We start from the raw sequence: 18,497 nt of genomic DNA on the forward strand, positions 1-18,497 counted from the left end.
ATGGGGTTTTGAGCCTGCTCTTTAGGTAAAAGGTCTTTATTTTGCAAAACTGGAAATAGGCAATTTGATTGCATGACTCCTTAAGTTGCACCTTTTTTTTCCTTCAGAGTTCCTGAGGATCAAGGACTAGTACTGACTTGTCCTTAGGAGGGTTCTTTGTCCACTTGCACAAACAACCAAATCTTGTGTATTTACCCATGAGCAGGATATCAAGTTTCCAAGCCAGAGGTGATCTTCAAATTGGAGAAAGGAGAAGAGCCATGGATATCAGAGGGAGAAATCCAACGACCTTTCTATCCAGGTAAATGAGTGACAGGCATTAGGAATGAATGCAGATAATGGCACAATTTAGGGAGGGGGAGATACCCTACAGCGGCTGGCTTGGGATCTCCTAGATCTGCATAGGAGGCTGAAGCCAGCGCCTGGCTGACACCTTGTAGGTCTCTCTTCAAAAGGGTGCTCCTGCTCCTGCTGGATTATTTTTCCTCTGGTGGCCTCTGGTTCCCTCCATTAATTAGAGATCCCTTCTCTTACTCATTCAGAATTGAACTCCCATATTTCTTCCCTGAATTGAACTCCCATATCTCTTTCTTGGATTGAACTCCCCCATCTTTTCCTTGTTTAGTCTTGCTGCTTTCACTGTCAGATGCCCCAGACTTGTAGGAAACACCCACAACCTTCCTTGATTCTCTCTCCCTTCATAACCTGCCTTCAGACTCCGTGCCTTGCCACCACCTTCCTTCCATCTCATGTTCGTGCTGCTTTGACTCATTACCTCCCTCCACAGTTCCTGTAGTATCCTCCCCTCCCAGTTCCTCACTTGTTAAGTGCTGCTTAGCTTTAGGTCTTTAGCTTTTCTTGCTTTTCCCCCTAAGTGACCCTGCCTTAAGGAACCTGCCTTCTAGCCTCCTTTCTTGATTACCTCCTTAACAGAGTACCTGCCTCCTGGTAGTTGCAGCTCTTTATTCTATGCTGTAGACTCAGAAGTCTTCCTTATTTGTACCATGGTTACTTTTATCCTTCTCAGAAGTCACATAGTTCATATTAAATACATAAAATCTAAATTCATCACCTTTCATCCCCCACCGGTATGTTTTGCTACCTTGCCTATTTCTCATTTCTTCCCTTGCCTATTAGAGTCCAATGGATTTTTAATTGCTCAGGCTTGATACCCTAATTAGTTTAGTCTTTTATTTCAACCCAGGTTGTTTTCTTTCTATGAGAAGTAGCTTAGATTTTCTTGCCTTTTAACTTCTACTTGTGGCACTATAAACCAGGGCCCAGATTTTTAAATTATTTATTTATTTATTTATTTTATTGAGACAGGATCTCACTCTGTCACCCAGGCTGGAGTGCAGTGGCGTGATCTCAGCTCACTGCAGTCTCTGCCTCCCGGGCTCAAGCAATCCTCCCACCTCAGCCTCCCAAGTAGCTAGGACTATAGATATGTGCCACCACACCCAGCTAATTTTTTGTGTTTTTGGTGGAGAAGAAACGAGGTTTCACCATGTTGCCCAGGTGGTCTTGAACTCCTGAGCTCAAGCAATCCACCCACCTTAGCCTCCCAAAGTTCTGGGATTACAAACGTGAGCGACCACACCAGCCTAATTTTTTATTTTGAGACAGGGTCTTGCTCTGTCACCCAGGGTGGAGTGCAGTGTCTCTATCACAGCTCACTGCAGTTTTGACCTCCTGGGCTCAAGCAACCCTCTTCCCTTTGCTTCCCAAAGTGTTGAGATTACAGGTGTGAACCACTGCTGAGGTCCCAGATTTAGATTGCTATAATTTCCAGTTGGAATAGCTCACTCTGTTTTTTCTTTTTATAAATCAAATGGATTTTTAAAATTATAGCTTTATTGAGGTATAATTCACATACCATGAGATTCACCCCTTTAGAGCATAGAGGTCGGTGGTTTTTTCATATATTCAGATAGTTGTACAAACAGCAACACTATCTAATTTCAGAACATTTTCCTCACACCAGCAAGAAACCTCATACCCATTAACAGTTACTCTCATTCCCCACTCCTCTCACTACCTGGTAACCATTAATCTAATTTCTATTTCTATGGATTTGTATATCCTGGATAGTTTGTATAAATGGAATCATATAATATGGCACTGGCTTCTTTCACTTCGCATGATGTTTTCAAGGTTCAGTCATGTTCTAGCATGTATCAGTACATCATTCTTTTTTACCATTGAGTAATATTCCATTGTATGGATATATCACATTTTGTTTAATTATTCATCAGTTGCTGAACCACACTGGATTGATTTTATTTATTTATTTATTTATTTATTTAATTTATTTTGAGACAGAATCTGACTCTGTCACCCAGGTTGGAATGCAGTGGCTGTGATCTGAGGTCACTATAAGCTCCACCTCCTGGGCTCAAGCAATTCTCATGCCTCAGCCTCCCAAGTAGCTGGGACTACAGGCACACACCAACACGCCTGGCTAGTTTATGTATTTTTAGTAGAGATGGGGTTTCTATTAAAACCGTATTGGCCAGCCTGGTCTCAAACTCCTGGCCTAATATGATCCTCCTGCCTCAGCCTCCCAAAGTGCTGGGGTTACAGGCCTGAGCCACCATGCCCAGCCCCTGGATTTTAATGCTCTATCTTCTTTTTTTTTTTTTGAGATGGAGTCTCACTCTGTCACCCAGGCTGGAATGCAGTGGCATGATGCAGTGGCATGATCTCAGCTCACTACAATCTCCACCTGCCAGGTTCAAGCAGTGCTCCTGCCTCAGCCTCCTGAGTAGCTGGGAGTAGAGGTGCATGCCGCCATGCCTGGCTAATTTTTTGTATTTTAATAGAGACAGGGCAATCTGCCCACCTAAGCCTCCCAAAGTGCTGGGATTACAGGCATGAGCCACTGCGCCCAGCCTAATGCTTGATCTTCTTAAAATTTCTGACAAACCGTTGCTATTACTCTCTGTACTTTACTATGGAAAATAGAAACTCCCTGATTTAAAACTTCCCTATAATACTTCCAGTATTATCCTTCTATTCCTGCTAAAACAGATCCCCTTAGGTTGAACTTCTCTTAATATTCTCTGTATGCAGTGTATCTTTTCCCTCATTGGGCAATATATTCTGCCTACCCAAAGCCATTTGTTCTTTGAGTTCAAGATCTATCTAATCCATGAGACCTGATATATACTAATATATTTATTTATTTCTTCCTTTCCTGACAACAAATATCGTTTATATCATCTACACTATAAAAACTCAGATTTAATAGTATACCATCTGATGGTTTTACCCTTTTTTAGTTGCCAAAAGATTGTCTTGTTTCTATTCAAGCTCTGTTTATTATGGTATTTCTATATATTTTATCTGTGTGGCAGAACATATAGAAAGCAATCAGAACATACTTGATTGATCAGTAAGAAATCTGGTTAGCAAGAAAACTTTTCTCATTTATTCATTTCCACAAGCATTTTTTGCATGTCCCACTGAGAACAATTCTTAAAAAAATTACAAGGCATTCTCTGTCCTCAGGAGTTGAGTGGATTCTTATTGCAGGATAAGGAGTTTGGGGGTTTAGGGCCTTATTGTGATTTCCTCTCTCAACATTTTATTATGAACATTTTCAAATAGGAAAGTTGAAAAAAATTTTACAGTCAGTACCACATACCTACCACCAAGATTATCACATTTGTTGTTGTTAACATGTTATTTTATTTGCTTTGTTAACATGTGTTTTATTTGCTTTATCATGTATTTCTTTAGCCATCTATCAATCCATCTTACTTTTTGATGCATTTCCAAGTAAGTTGCAGGCATAATTACATTTCACCCCTACACTTTTAGTATGTATGTCGTTAACTAGAATTCAATTTTTTTTAGTTTTTAAAAGAAAATGTTATATACAGTGAAATGTACAAGTCTTATATGTACCATCCAGTTGGTTTTGACAAATGCATTCACTTGCCTAGCCCAAATTCCTATTGACATAGAACATTTCCATCACTCCAAAAAGCTCTCTGCCCTTAGTTTTTAAAGGTTATCATTCTTAAACGCTAAAAATTAATCAATTTGCTTGTATCAGTGTTCTGAAGTAAAAACAGGGACTTAAAGATCAATTTATTAGCCAGATTGAAATAAATTTTTTGGTCAAGGGAGGTAATTAGTGTACAACCAGAGCTCAAATAGATGAAAACCACAGTACCAGTTGTAAAGACAAAGATGATTTGCCTCCTGATCAAGGACCTCCTCGATCTCCAAGGGTTATACTTTACAAACTGAGAAAATGCAGTATTTCAAATAATCTTTTCAGTTATATTGCTGGGTACAGATTTTCTCTGCAGCATTTGGAGACCTAGAACCTCAGAGTTGACAGTAAAGAAATTATGAAATGGATATATTAGAAAGACAGATTTTGTGGTGGTTTATAAAAGGATAGGAGGCATGGAGAGCATATAGGATCCTAAGATGGACTATGATCCTGTTCCATTTGTATCTGTGCCTAATACAGTCCTGCTCACTTATTTCCTTATTTTCTAACCAGCCCTCCTAGATGGGCTTTCCTTATTCTCTGGACTTAACCACATACTCTGGATCTGCAGTCTTCACTATCATTTATTCACTTTTCCTTTTCTCCATTTTGGGTCTTCTTCTCAGGATACAGGACTAATTTCAAAACACAGTCATATGTAACTTATATCTCTTTCTTCATTCCTACTCTAGCAGTTTATTTCAACAGGAAGGAATAGGGGACTTTTGTACTTTGGATTTCTTTCAGACTGGAAGACCAGGCCTGAAGTCAAATCATCACATTTGCAGCAGGATGTATCAGAAGTATCCCACTGCACACATGGTCTCTCACATGCTACATTAGAAGACTCCTGGGATGTTAGCAGCCAGTTAGACAGGCAGCAGGAAAACTGGAAGAGACATCTGGGATCAGAGGCATCCACCCAGAAGAAAATAATTACACCACAAGAAAGTTTTGAGCAAAATAAATTTGGTGAAAACTCTAGATTGAACACCAATTTGGTTACACAACTGAACATTCCTGCAAGAATAAGGCCTAGTGAATGTGAGACCCTTGGAAGCAATTTGGGACATAATGCGGACTTACTTAATCAGAATAATATTCTTGCAAAAAAGAAACCCTATAAGTGTGATAAATGTAGAAAAGCCTTTATTCATAGATCATCGCTTACTAAACATGAGAAAACTCATAAAGGAGAGGGAGCTTTCCCTAATGGAACAGATCAAGGAATTTATCCTGGAAAGAAACACCATGAATGTAGTGACTGTGGGAAAACCTTTCTCTGGAAGACACAACTTACTGAGCATCAGAGAATTCACACTGGGGAGAAACCCTTTGAATGCAATGTGTGTGGAAAGGCCTTCAGGCATAGCTCATCTCTTGGTCAGCATGAGAATGCTCATACCGGAGAGAAACCCTATCAGTGTAGTCTCTGTGGGAAAGCCTTCCAGCGCAGCTCCTCCCTTGTTCAACACCAGCGAATTCACACTGGAGAGAAACCATATCGATGTAATCTATGTGGGAGGTCCTTTAGGCATGGCACATCCCTCACTCAACATGAGGTCACACATAGTGGAGAGAAGCCCTTCCAGTGTAAGGAATGTGGGAAGGCCTTTAGTCGATGTTCTTCCCTTGTCCAACATGAGAGGACTCATACTGGAGAGAAACCTTTTGAATGTAGCATATGTGGGAGGGCTTTTGGTCAGAGCCCATCCCTTTATAAACATATGAGGATTCATAAGAGAGGCAAACCTTACCAAAGCAGTAACTACAGCATAGACTTCAAGCACAGCTCATCTCTCACTCAAGATGAAAGCACTCTTACCGAAGTGAAATCCTACCATTGTAATGACTGTGGGGAAGACTTTAGTCACATTACAGACTTTACTGACCATCAGAGGATCCATACTGGAGAGAACCCCTATGATTGTGAGCAGGCTTTTAGTCAGCAAGCTATTTCTCATCCTGGAGAGAAACCCTATCAATGTAATGTATGTGGGAAAGCTTTCAAAAGGAGTACAAGTTTCATAGAGCATCACAGAATTCATACTGGAGAGAAACCCTATGAATGTAATGAGTGTGGAGAAGCCTTTAGTCGACGCTCATCACTTACTCAACATGAGAGAACCCACACTGGAGAGAAACCCTATGAATGTATTGACTGTGGGAAAGCCTTTAGTCAAAGTTCATCTCTCATTCAGCATGAGAGAACTCATACTGGAGAGAAGCCCTATGAATGTAATGAATGTGGGAGAGCCTTCCGAAAAAAAACCAACCTGCATGATCATCAGAGAATTCATACTGGAGAAAAACCCTATTCTTGTAAGGAATGTGGGAAAAACTTCAGCCGAAGTTCAGCTCTTACTAAACACCAGAGAATTCATACTCGAAATAAACTCTAGGAACCGTGAAATTAAGGAATTTGCAGAATGCTTTAGCTAAAATGTTGTTCTGATTCAGGATCAGAGGATTCTTAGAGAGAGCGAGCTTGGGAATGTAATGAATTATGTGTGTGTTTATACATTGTGTGTGGAGAAAACTGCCAGTAGACAGATTTTTTTTAACATAAATACACATTCTCTGATCTGATTACAGACTAGTGTAAAAACAACTACATATATGTAGCTGGTTGGGGATGATATACCTATATGTTGGACTTTGCTTTTGAATATATGTATGCAGGATATCATCAAGTTTCAACATCTTGACTTGTGACCCCAAATGTCAACAGCTTTTTTAAAAAATAAATTCCTGCAGTAATAACCAAAACTCATTTTAAAAATTGCTTGACAACTGCACTCAACTGCAGCTCTTACATTAACTTCACCGTGGAAACCAGTTCCAACTCCAGGAAGTCACCATTCAAAGAATTAGATCAACTAGCCCAACCACTTCATTGTACAGATGAAGAGACTGAAAGCCAAAGATGTGAAGTGGTTTCCACAGTATGATACAGCCTATAAGGGTAAAGCTGGGTTAAAAATGTAGGTTTCCTGGATTTGGGGCCCCATGGCCTTGCCAGTGAAAAGGTTATTTTCTGACTCAGAGGGCTTTAAAATAAATTTTAAGATACATCAGATATGCAAACATTTAATGGGCACCTATGGGTTGGACACTTTGAGAATTCTTAAAAGTGGCAGCAAAATGTATGCAAATTTATCACAAACTATTTAAAGCAACTTCTTGGAGGCTTACAAACCACAATTTAACAGAAACTGTAGATAGTTGAACTACTAGTGACTTTTTTCCCCTTTTCCCAGTTACAATTATACTTTCAGCTAACATATGCCAGTTTCACAGAACTATTAGGTCCCTTTATTGTACTTTTTATGGCATGTCCATGAAAAAGCACTGTCTTAAGCCTACAGTATCAGATCAATGGGAAAACAACAGAAAACTAAGAGGAGAAGTTTCCCCTGTTAATTTTATTGCAGAAAAGTGTAAGTCTAATTGCCCATTGCCATAAATTTTGTCTTTTACTCAGAGAAACAACATGCACTGGCTCATTTTATGTGCAAAGAAAATATTTCACCATTAAAAAAATTAACTTGGCTAGATATGGTGTCTCACACCTGTAATCCCAGCACTTTGGGTGGCTAAGGCAGATAGACTGCTTAAGCCTAGGAGTTCAAGACCAGCCTGGACAACATGGTGAAACCCCATCTCTTTAAAAAAAAAAAAAAATCCAAAAATTAGCTGGGCATGGTGGCATGCAGCTATAGTCCCAGCTACTCAGGAGGCTGAGGTGGGAGGATCACTGGAACCCGGGAGCAGAGACTGCAGTGAGCTGAGATCACACTACTGCATTCCAGCCTGAGCAACAGAGCAAGACACACACACACACGTCAATTTATTTTAGTTCTATAAGGCTTTTCCATTAGTAAAGCGTCAGCTAAGCTGCAGTGGCCTGCTCCATCCCCTAATGACTCCCATGGGCTATCCTAAAGGAATTTCCAGAACCTTTGTTGGTGTGTTGACATTGACCACGCAGACCAATTTGGGCACAACTGGACATTGATTCCTTTTACACAGGAGCTGCCTCCCAAAGATAGATAAATTTTCCCAGCCCTAAATATGAATCGTGGGGCAAGATGATATTGATGGTGAACCTTTCCTCCTGGATTCTTTGCATGCCAGATAGCAGGATCCATTGCCTTTCTCTCATCATGGATGGCATGCAGCAGCACCCAAGTATTCTTCATTCTTTGCAGGGAAAAAATTGTGCATGGGGGCTGAAATATAGTATGTGTAGCTCAATTAGTCTCTCCTCTGTGATGCAAAATGGAATATTCCATGGCAGATCTGCCCTTCTCAGATGCTGACCATCCAAAACACCTTGTTTATGGTGCTCCATGATTAGCTCACACACAATGCCAAGGCCATGCTTGTATCGTCTGATACATAGTTTGACAATGGGTAATTCTACTCAGACCTTCCCTACTGATTGGCTAGGATGCCTGTCAGGAACTCATTTTGCTACTGGTTGTTTGGGGATCCCCATAGTGGACTACTTTCAGGAATGGCATGAATTGTAACCAACTGAGTGCTGCTCCCACTGTTATGGAAGTTTATAAAACCTTAGTTCCGGAAGACCCAAAGGAGACTACTGGTTTGTGTTTGGAGCTTGGCCTAGATCCAACCACCACTCTCTGAACCTCAGCACATCTTCATTGACAGGGAGGGAGCCCAGGACATATGTGTGGCTCATTGACCAGAAGCCTTTCTTAGTCCCAACAGCCATGCACCATGCACTTAGGGATACCCAGCCTTTTAGAGCTACGTGAAATGCATCCTTGTAACATCATTGTATTCTTTCAATAAATAGCCTTCTGAGTTGAATGGGAGTCAGTTTGTCGTTTTCAATTTTCAGAACTTGGCTAAGATTAAAGAGTGGTGCACCAAGAAGGAGGAATTAACTGCTAAACTCATCACAGCCAGGTGAGTTAATAGCTACCATTTATTGAATGCTTACTACTTTAAAGACATCGTGCTAAGTGTTTCACATCTGTCATTTCATTCAATCTTTATAACTTCTGGTTAGCGGTGTGGTGGTAGCTCTTTGCCCAGCATTTTCCCCCTTTTCCTCTTGTAACAATCTGATTGTATTGACTGTAGGAACCTAAATCAGGATGCCCCTGGGGCTCACTGATAGTTTTAGGGGCAGGCACGAGACCTACTTCAGCTAATCAGAGTCCTTTGCCAGAATTTTTTCCAAGTAGAGCTGGAAGGAGCCCTACTTTGGTCTTTCGTGTTGCTAGGCCAAAAGATAAAGGCCTAGAGCTTCCTGGAACCTGATTTCTTACCAGAGATGGGAAGTAGGAGAGGACAAGGTTGACATGATGGTGTTCTTGTTTCTATTTCCTGATGTCCTTAGACCTGGCTCAATTTCTGAAGCTCTCCTTTGGATTCAGGAAGCTCCCCATCAGTACAACAATTTCTCCTTTTTGCTCAAGCCGATTTTTTATGTTTCTGTTGCTTGCATTAAAGAAACCTAAAATATGTATGATATACTTGTATCTGCCAGAGCATCTAGCGCAACTCCATGGAAGATAAGAAAAGACTTCTGCACTTTTAGGCATATTGATGGTGGTGATGCTTGTTTTTTTTTTTATAGCTGCAGTAGGCTTTTCATTTTGCAGTATTCTGACTTCAAGATTGAGCACTTCTTAAAAATACTAAGGTGGTTAATTCCCACTCATCTGTTAAAATGCAAATGGTGCTTCAGGAAAGGTTTTGCTGACTCTCCTATTTCAATTACATTGGTCTCCCTTTTAAAAATTTTCATGGATTACTGTTAATGTCCTCCATGTTACCACAGTTTGTATTTGTGATTATTTGGTTTTCTTTTTCCTACACTAGATGGTGAGTTCCAGGAAGGCAAGAGGCCATGTCTGTTTCGATAGCTCTTTTTATTACCCTGCTAATTAATGCCAGGCATATGGTAGATACTTAATATAGTGATATAGTGTTTTAAGTGAGCAACTGAGTGGAGATTGATTGCTAGACAAAGAAGACTGGTAAATGAAAAGATGCTCAATCTTGAAGTCAGAATATTGCAAAATAAAACAATGTAGTACTGTTTCCTACCAATTAGGCTGGCAAAAATTGAGAAATCTGGCAGAGGGGTATTAGAACTTTTATACACTGCTGGCAAGAGGGTAACTTGGTATAATTATTTTGGGGAGTAATTTGGCAATACCCAGTAAAATCAAAGCTAAGCATATCTCATGTCTCAGCAATACCACTTGGAGATACATACCCTAGACTAGAAATTCTCCCATGTGAGCAAAAGAGACACACACAAAGATGTTTATTGAGGCAGTGTTTTAAAGAGTAAAAATATGAACACAACAGAAATACTGGGAAGTGAATAGGTTAACAATAAGTCATGGCATATTCTTTTTGAGACAGGGTCTCGCCTTGTCAGCCAGGCTGGAGTGCAGCAGTACGATCTCGGCTCACTGCAGCCTCCACCTCCCAGGTTCAAGTGATTCTCATGTTTCAGCATCCTGAGTAGCTGGGACCACAGCTGTGTACCACCACACCCAACTAATTTTTGTATTTTTAGTAGAGATGAGTTTTCGCCATGTTGGCCAGGCTGGTCTCGAACTCCTGGCCTCAAGTGATCCATTTCATTGGCCTCCCAAAGTGCTGGGATTACAGGTGTGAGCCACTGTGCCCAGTCAATCATGGCGTATTCTTATAATTTAACATACAGTTTTTAAATGAAGGAACCAGAGCATCTGGCAAAACAATAAAGAAGAGCCTAGAGCTGTCTATTCCACTCCTATATCCATCAAGCTAAATGTGGCTGAAGAAAAACAGAACTATGACGATTAGTCCCACTTTTTTTTTTTTTTTGAGATGGAGTCTCGCTCTGTCGCCCAGCCTGGAGTGCAGTGGCATGATCTCAACTCACTGCAACCTCCGCCTACCAGGTTGAAGCAATTCTCCTGCCTCAGCCTCCTGAGTAGCTGGGACTACAGGCACGCACCACCATGCCCAGCCATTTTTTGTATTTTTAGTAGAGATGGGGTTTCACCATGTTGCTCAGGCTAGTCTCAAACTCCTGACCTCATGATCTGCCTGTGTCGGCCTCCCAAAGTGCTGGGATTGCAGGCGTGAGCCACTGCACCCAGCTGATTAGTCCCTCTTTAATTTCTTGTATGCTAACCTCCAGCATTTGTTTTCCTATCCAGTCATTGTCCCACTCTTTTAAGTTGCTATTTTATGACTTGTCTCTTTAACCTCTGCAGCACTTCGCCCACTCCTCACTCAGCTGGTGACCTTATTTCCTAGTTAACTGAGAACAAGAAAAGGAATCAGAAGAGGCCAGGTGCAGTGGCTCACACTTTTAATCTCAACACTTTGGGAGGCCGCGGTGGGCAAATTTCTTGAGCCCAGGAGTTCGAGACCAGTCTGGGCAACATGGCAAAACTGTTTCTACCAAAAATGCAAAAAAAAAGTAGCCAGTCTCATAACCTGGTCTCAAAAAATAATTTTTTTAAAAAAGTAATCAGAAGATAATTCCTCTTCTCTGTGCATCTTATTCTTGCATTCTTTCTGTTGCTGTGGTTGACACTTTGTTCTCTTATCTAAGATCAAGTCCTCCTCTAGTGTATTAGATCCCATCCTTAAACTAGGGCATAATTCCTACAGTTGTTCTCTTTCCTGCATTTATTTTTTTTTTTTGTCTACTGGATCTTTCCCGTTAGCATAATAACATGTATTTTTCTCATCTCAAATATATATATATATATGTATGTGTGTATATATATGTGTGTGTGTGTGTGTGTGTGTGTGTTCTATATCCCCCTCTACCTACCTACCACTCTATTTCTTGCATCACTCAATAGTAAGATTCCTCAGTAGAGGTGTGGAATACTCGTCTCTAATTCCTCTTCTTCCATTCACTCTTGCACCCACTCCAATCAGGTCTTTGTGTCTGCTCTGGTCAAAGATCCCTGATGGATTCCATGTGGCTAAATCCAGTGGTCTTTTTCAGTCCTATTGATGCAGGCAGATGAGCCCATACAGGTGCTTGGCTTCTCCCAGGAAAGAATTTAAAGGCAAGCCAGTGGTGGTAGCAAGTTTTACTGAACTGGAATTGCTCCTGTGAAGCATATCCAACTCCTAGGCAGTGCACCCCAAGTGAGCACTTGTGGACAGTTGGCTGGCTATATTTATACCCATTTTTAATTACATGCAAATCAAGGGGAGAATTATGCAGAAATCTCTGGAAAAGAGGTGGTAATTTTTGGATTATTGTCATGGAAAGGGGTGGTAACTTGGCCATTGCCATGGTGTTTGTAAATGTCATGGTGCTGGTGGGAGGGTCTTATGCTAATGAGCAATGAAGGAAGCTAGAGGTTGCTTTCAGCACTGTCTGCTGGTTCCCACCGTTTCTTCTCTTTATCCTGTTGGGACTGGAAAATAAGTCCTGCTGGTCTCCTATCTCACTTTTACTTGTCTTTTCAACATTATTTGATACATTAGTTGATCAATTCCTCACAGTGACCGTTTTTTTTTTCACTTGGCTTCCAGGTTACACTTACTAGATTTTCTTATCCTTTATTGACAGCTACTTCTCCCAAGTTATCTTTCCTTGCTCTAGACATAGGAATTCCCCCAGGGCTCAGTTCTGTGAAAGGGCCATGTATGCAAAGCAACCCTCAGATGCTGAAGGAGCTGAGAAACCAAAGAATGAGGCAGACAAATCCACTTTGTCGGTTTGGGTGATTTTTTAGGGGAAACTTAGAGACAGAAGTGTGGTCTTGGGTGGCTGGAACGTAGATCTTCACACCACACCCCATCAGAACCAGGGCTTGTATCTTGGGGGAAAGTATACATGCTGTTGAAGGAATGTGCTGAGGGAATGCTCCGGGTATCACAGCCTATGATTTCTGCAACAGCATCAAGGGTTATTTTGAGGGAAAGGAAATAGGTGTTTCTACATAAAGAGTAGTACATCAACTAGACATTTTAGAGGCATTCCCAGACTGAGGGTTAGTCAGAAGTCACATGGTGGATTAAAATTTAAAATCGCTATTTTCCAAACTAGTCTTTATTAAACTCATTTGAAAGGCAAAAAAATAATAATAATAGTAAATAATAAAATTTAAAACTCTTGTCCCCACAGTGGTGCATAGGTATTTGTTGTATGTGCCTCTGTGAATGTTTAAACTCATTTACAGTTAAAGTTGGCCTCCTTTTTCTTATCTGATTCCTCCTCCCACACAACCACCTGCTTGGTTTCCCTCAGGGCATAAGCCTGGATAACTTGTACACCAGCGCACCCGAAGGATTTGGGGGAAGGAATAATGAGCACTGATGCTCCCCAGAGTGAGAAGCTGATCCAAGCCCAAGAAAGAAGGGAGGGACCCAGCACGGTGGCTCACGCCTGTAATCCCAGCACTTTGGGAGGCCAAGGTGGGAGGATCACTTGAGGCCAGGAGTCGAGACCAGACTGAGCAACATAGTCAGACCTCATCTCAACAAAAATAATTTTTAGAAAATAATAAAAAAATTTTCAAAAAAGAAAAGAAGGTCTTGGCACTGTCAGAATCAGTCAAAGCGTTGCCACTCCCCAAAAATGCCTTTTGAGGCACCAATTAAAAAGAAGGGAGGGCAGAGGAGCAGACAGCCTCCTGCAGATGAGCATAAGTGACTATTTGCAGGAGTTGGTGGAAGGATATTAGTAATTTTTGCTAATAACTTTTAGTAAAACCCTGGTAATTTTGGAAAAACATACTTTTTTAACACTTTTTTTTTGAGGTGGGGTCTCTGATGCAGTGGTGTGATCATAGCTCACTGAAGCCTCAAACTCCTGGGCTCAAGTGAGCCTCTGTCCTTAGTCGCCCAAGCAGCTGGGACTACAGGTGCATGCCACCATGACCAGCTGACACTTTTTTTTTTTTTTTTGCCATTTGGAAAGGTAGCAGACACACTAAAAGACAAACACATTTTAATGGATAAAGGAGTCAAGAAATCTGGACCTGAATTATAATGGTATTTTATTGAGCTGTGAACAGGAAGTATTATTGTAGTAATTAATGGGGCTTTTATTTTACTGTCTGCATTAAAAAACTGGCAATTTGCAATTCCAAAGTTAGAGTTCTCACAGGATCTTGACAGGGACTTTTCTGTTGGCTTGGAGTTGCTGATAAAGCTCCTAAGGTGAAAACAAAATGTCACGTTCCTCTGCTTTCTAAAGGGTGTCACAGAGACTGGACACACAGTCCCAAAGGACTCACTAGATGTGAGATTCACAGAGCCACTTGATCCTTGGCACCTATAGATATAAAAACCATGTAAGGAGGTTCTGATCCAGAGGAGACGGGCCTCATGCTCCTGGGATGAAGCCCCTACCCCGCCCCTACAGGGGTGGGGGACTTGGGCACCAAGAATGAGATATTGGGGGATCTGAAAGCATGGGAGCTTGGCATCTCCATCTCCAGCAAAACCACAGGCCCACTTCACAGCTGTCACCTGGAGTTCTTGGGAGAACTTAATGTTTGTTCCTTAAAATGTGTTCCTGAAGTGTGGAGGTGGAAGGTGGTAAAGGATCGAACAGAGAGGGGTGCCCACAACTGTCTGGCGATTTCAGAAGGGAGGGGGCTGCTGCTGGAGTAGCCCCTAGCAGCAGGGTGGAAGATCTCTAAGGGTCTGCATTTGTGTTATCCCTGGGAAGGAAAGGACAGGACCACTCCATCTGTTTTCCTTGACATCAGAGATCACAAGTCAGGATTTCAGTGGTTCCTGGATAGGGTGTCCTTATAATTGATTGTCCAAACAGGGACCCTGAGAATGAAGGGGAAGCTAATCAGACAGGAAGCTCAGATTGTGCTCTAAAACCCAGATGTATGTTCACCCTGTACCTGGAGCTCCTGGGAAGGAGGACAAGTGGGCAGGAGCCATAAGGCTGTGTCAATGGCTGCTCTGCCAAACTCACCTTGAGCCTGGTTAGAGGTGAGGATTGCGTGAGGCCCAAGGGAAACTAGGCTGCCCTGCTGTGAATCAACACAGAGAGCTGGGATGAAGCTGAACCCAGGGGTGCCATCAGGGCAGGCCACAGGCTTCATTGCCAGGTGCAGTGGCACATTTAAAATCCCAGAACTTCAGGAGGCTTGAGGCCAGCAGGTCCAGGCTACAGTGAGCCATGATTATGCCATTGCACCCCAGCCTGGGTGACACAGCGAGACCTGTCTCTAAAAGCAAAACAAAACTCTCTCTATAAATGGTCAGACTAAGTTTCAATAACTGAAAGTAAGCAGAAAATTGTATTTGCTCAGGTTAAGGGATCCTAACATGGGATTTGACAGTGTTGAGGAGTGGGAAGGCATTTTAAGGGTAACATCACACAGATTAGAAAGGTTTACACCACCAGTTTATAAATAATAATAGGAAGATCTGGGTGTGCCTTTTAAAGAGGTGTCCAAAGGAAGCTCACTGGCATCCTTATACATTTTATGAGCTGAGGTTGGGATGTGTAGTTCCGCCAGGTGTGTTGCACACACATGTCAAGAGAGCACCTCCTGAATGCAGGGACATGTGGCACAGCTAGGGGACTACATTCCCCGAAAGCCTTAGCGGCAGCTCACTTCCACTTCTGGGCTGAACGTCTTCCCTCGCAGTCGCTTTTGGTCTGCTCGGCCATGTGCAGTGCTGAGTTTTCGGTTCCTTCTGAGTGGCACAGCGTGGGTACAAGCTTGGCTGCGTGCATTTCTCCAGGTTTCCTGCATGCAGGGACAAGTCATTCTCCTCCTGTGGCTGCCACTAGCCATCTGTGTCCCATGGCTGGGACATCCTGGACCAGGCCCCTCCTGCCTTGTGACCTTTGCCAGATGGCAGGAGACTGCCATCTCCTATCATGTGACCTACTGGACAAAGTGCGGATAAGTTGAACCATATGAAATTGTCTAAGCGGGGAAACTCCAGGTCAATGTGTCTCCTTTTTCTGAAAAAAAAAAAAAAGAAAAAAAGGATTTTCCTTAAGTTTCTCCTCCCCCTGAAACAAGGTCATAAAGAACAGAGATGCAATCTCATCTTCCTGTCTCCTTCCAACCCCTTTTCCCATCCTCTGGACCGGAGGGCCTTGTGCAGGCAGGCTAGAGGGAGAATAATGAAACTTTGAGTGGGGAGTTATATTCCCAATAACAGTGGTCGAGGTAATTAGTCCTGAATTTCCCACAGAAAATAAGCTGGCGAAAATGTTGAAAAAAAAAATTATTCCTAAAAGCACCAAAGAGCTAAGGAGAGTAAAGAACTGGGGATCAAACTTTAGGAGAAGCAAGAAACAATTCCTGATCCCAGCACTCAAATCTGCTTTTGTCTGGAGGCATTTTGCTAATGAAAGACACACGTGGGCCGGGTGTGGTGCCTCACACCTATAATCCCAGCATTTTGGGAGGCTAAGTCAGGCAGATTCCTTTGAGCTCAGGAGTTTGAGACCAGCTTGGGCAACATGGTGAAACCTTGTCTCTAAAAAAAATACAAAAATTAGCTGGCATGGTGTCTCACACCTGTAGTCCCAGCTACTCGTCAGGCTGAGCCTGGAGAATTGCTTGAGCCAGGGAAGCAGAGGTTGCAGTGAGCAGAGATTGTGCCACTGGCATATGCCAGCCTGGGCCACAGAGTGAGACCCTGTCTCAAAAAAAAAAAGAGTGGAAAAAAAAGAGACACTGTGAAACCTAGCTGTGACATTTGTGGACTTAATAATTACCCCATATTTGAACTAACACTCCAGATGAAGACACCCTCAGGAAAATGTTGAACTGTGGAAAACAAGCTGTGGTTTAGACAACTTAGGACTACTGACACAGGATTTTTCTCAGTCACTTTGCCTATAGGGGCCTCTGTGGCCAGCAGTGTCCCCACGTGGGCCTCCCTCGGCCCCGGGCCTGCCACAGGAGGCGCCTCATCCACTCAGCCCACCATGCCATGCCTGGCTTGTGCACTGGGATCCGCACTCAGCCTGTGGCTGGGACGGGCATGCCTCAGCCTGCCTGTGTTACAGTTCATACCTGGATTTGACAGTTCCCAAGTTCTTGTCTCCCGTCCAAGAAGAATGAGGTTACACTGACAACTGAAGGGTGAGGAGGGCAGAGAAGAATTGTATTGAGTAACAGAACAGCTCTCAGTGGAGAGGGGATGTGAGGGTGGTCCCCCACCCAAAGTCAGGTCGTCCCTCTGTTGGCTGGGTTCAGAGCTTTTATGGGCTCAGAATGGGGAGTGTGTGCTGATTGGTTTGTGAGTATGCAAAAAAAAAAAAAAAAAAAAAGGCTAAAACAAAGGCAGTACTCAAAGGTGGTACTTTGAGTACGACAGTGTAGAAAACCAATTAGGGAAGGGTGGGTATATGTAAAATAGATGAAGGGTAGGGATCAATCAGAGGAAAGCATGCTAGATGGGAAGACAGGTTCTCAATCCGGTCTGTGGATTTACCAAGGATTTGTAGCTAGGCATTAAACTGTCTTCAGCTTGAAGGTTGGGTTTCAATGGGGACCTGTTCCTGTCTGCCTAGGATTTGTCTGCCTCCTGCCGCTATTGCTACCATCTGGGAGTAAGAGCGAAAGAACACAGAAACTTCCAAGAAAGAATCCTGAGTGATGTCAGCAAGAATGGCTAAGTAAGGACCTCCAGAAGTTCTCTGCTCCATACAAGCAATGAAAATACTGACAATACTGTGAGAATCAGATTGTTCAAAATTCTGGAACATTTATTCCAGCAAGCAGCAAATGTTCCCCTGCAGCAAGCTAGGGAACATTTATTAAAAAAATAAATAAATAAATAAAAGGATGCATTTTATTAAGAAGAATGATCTTTGTGGCATTTTAACATGCTGTATTCCCATTTCCTTCTCCCCAGCTCCTCAGCATCCCTGAAAACCAACAGCCTGGCAACCACTAGAAGGAGCAGAATAGGTTTGGAGCATCTTCCAAGTCTCATTCCCAGAGAGTTGTCATTATTTGACCTGTATGGTGGTTTCCTGTAAGACTCCGCTCACAAGACTTATCTTTATTTGACCTGACTCAGTGCAAACAGCCTTTTCCCCAAGGGTATCACTTAAAAATTATCACGGCAATTGTTTAACATCATTGCTACCTGAAGCAGTAGGTAACTGTAAACAATAGGCTAACCAGAAAGCTTAAAAGGAAAAGCTGGGTAATAAGATGTCTGTAAGGAGCTTTGAAAAGCTCCAGCATATTCCTAGAAATCTAGAAGGCAATGCACATGCATAGGGCTGTGCAAGGGAAAAACCCAGAAAGTCACTAAGCTATCACTTATAGCTGACCTTGAGGCGCTATGCAAGCAGGAAGCAATGCCTAAGGCAGGGTAGTAAACTGCCTAGCTGAGTGTGGAAATTGTGCCCCTAAAGACACAAGAGCCCTTTGCTCTTTGGAAAAGACCAGGAGACTTGGTTGTTCTGGCCATTTAAGGAACTCTCTGTCTAATGAGCTGACTACTAGCTAACTGAGCAGAGATTTCAGGG

General features: G+C 42.4%; 1 protein-coding gene across 10 annotated transcripts in view; it reads left to right on the forward strand.

The window, feature by feature from the left end:
• Nucleotides 1-17,891, forward strand: part of ZFP90 (ZFP90 zinc finger protein) — a 36,626-nt gene extending 18,735 nt beyond the window's left edge. For 3 of the 10 annotated variants that reach the window (XM_024233448.3, XM_063717357.1, XM_024233449.3), the window contains exons 4-5: nt 206-301; nt 4,699-8,845. In XM_024233448.3, coding sequence (XP_024089216.1) covers nt 206-301; nt 4,699-4,724 — 122 coding nt within the window. In that variant the 3' untranslated portion in view covers nt 4,725-8,845. Of the gene's footprint in view, nt 1-205; nt 302-4,698; nt 8,846-17,528; nt 17,823-17,872 lie in introns of those variants that run through there. The other 7 variants (XM_002826576.5, XM_009250865.4, XM_002826577.4 and 4 more) reach the window with 4 other exon arrangements.
• Nucleotides 17,892-18,497: the final 606 nt, after the last annotated feature.

This window comes from Pongo abelii, chromosome 18 (assembly GCF_028885655.2).
Source record: "Pongo abelii isolate AG06213 chromosome 18, NHGRI_mPonAbe1-v2.0_pri, whole genome shotgun sequence".
NCBI classification, from domain to species: domain Eukaryota; kingdom Metazoa; phylum Chordata; class Mammalia; order Primates; family Hominidae; genus Pongo; species Pongo abelii.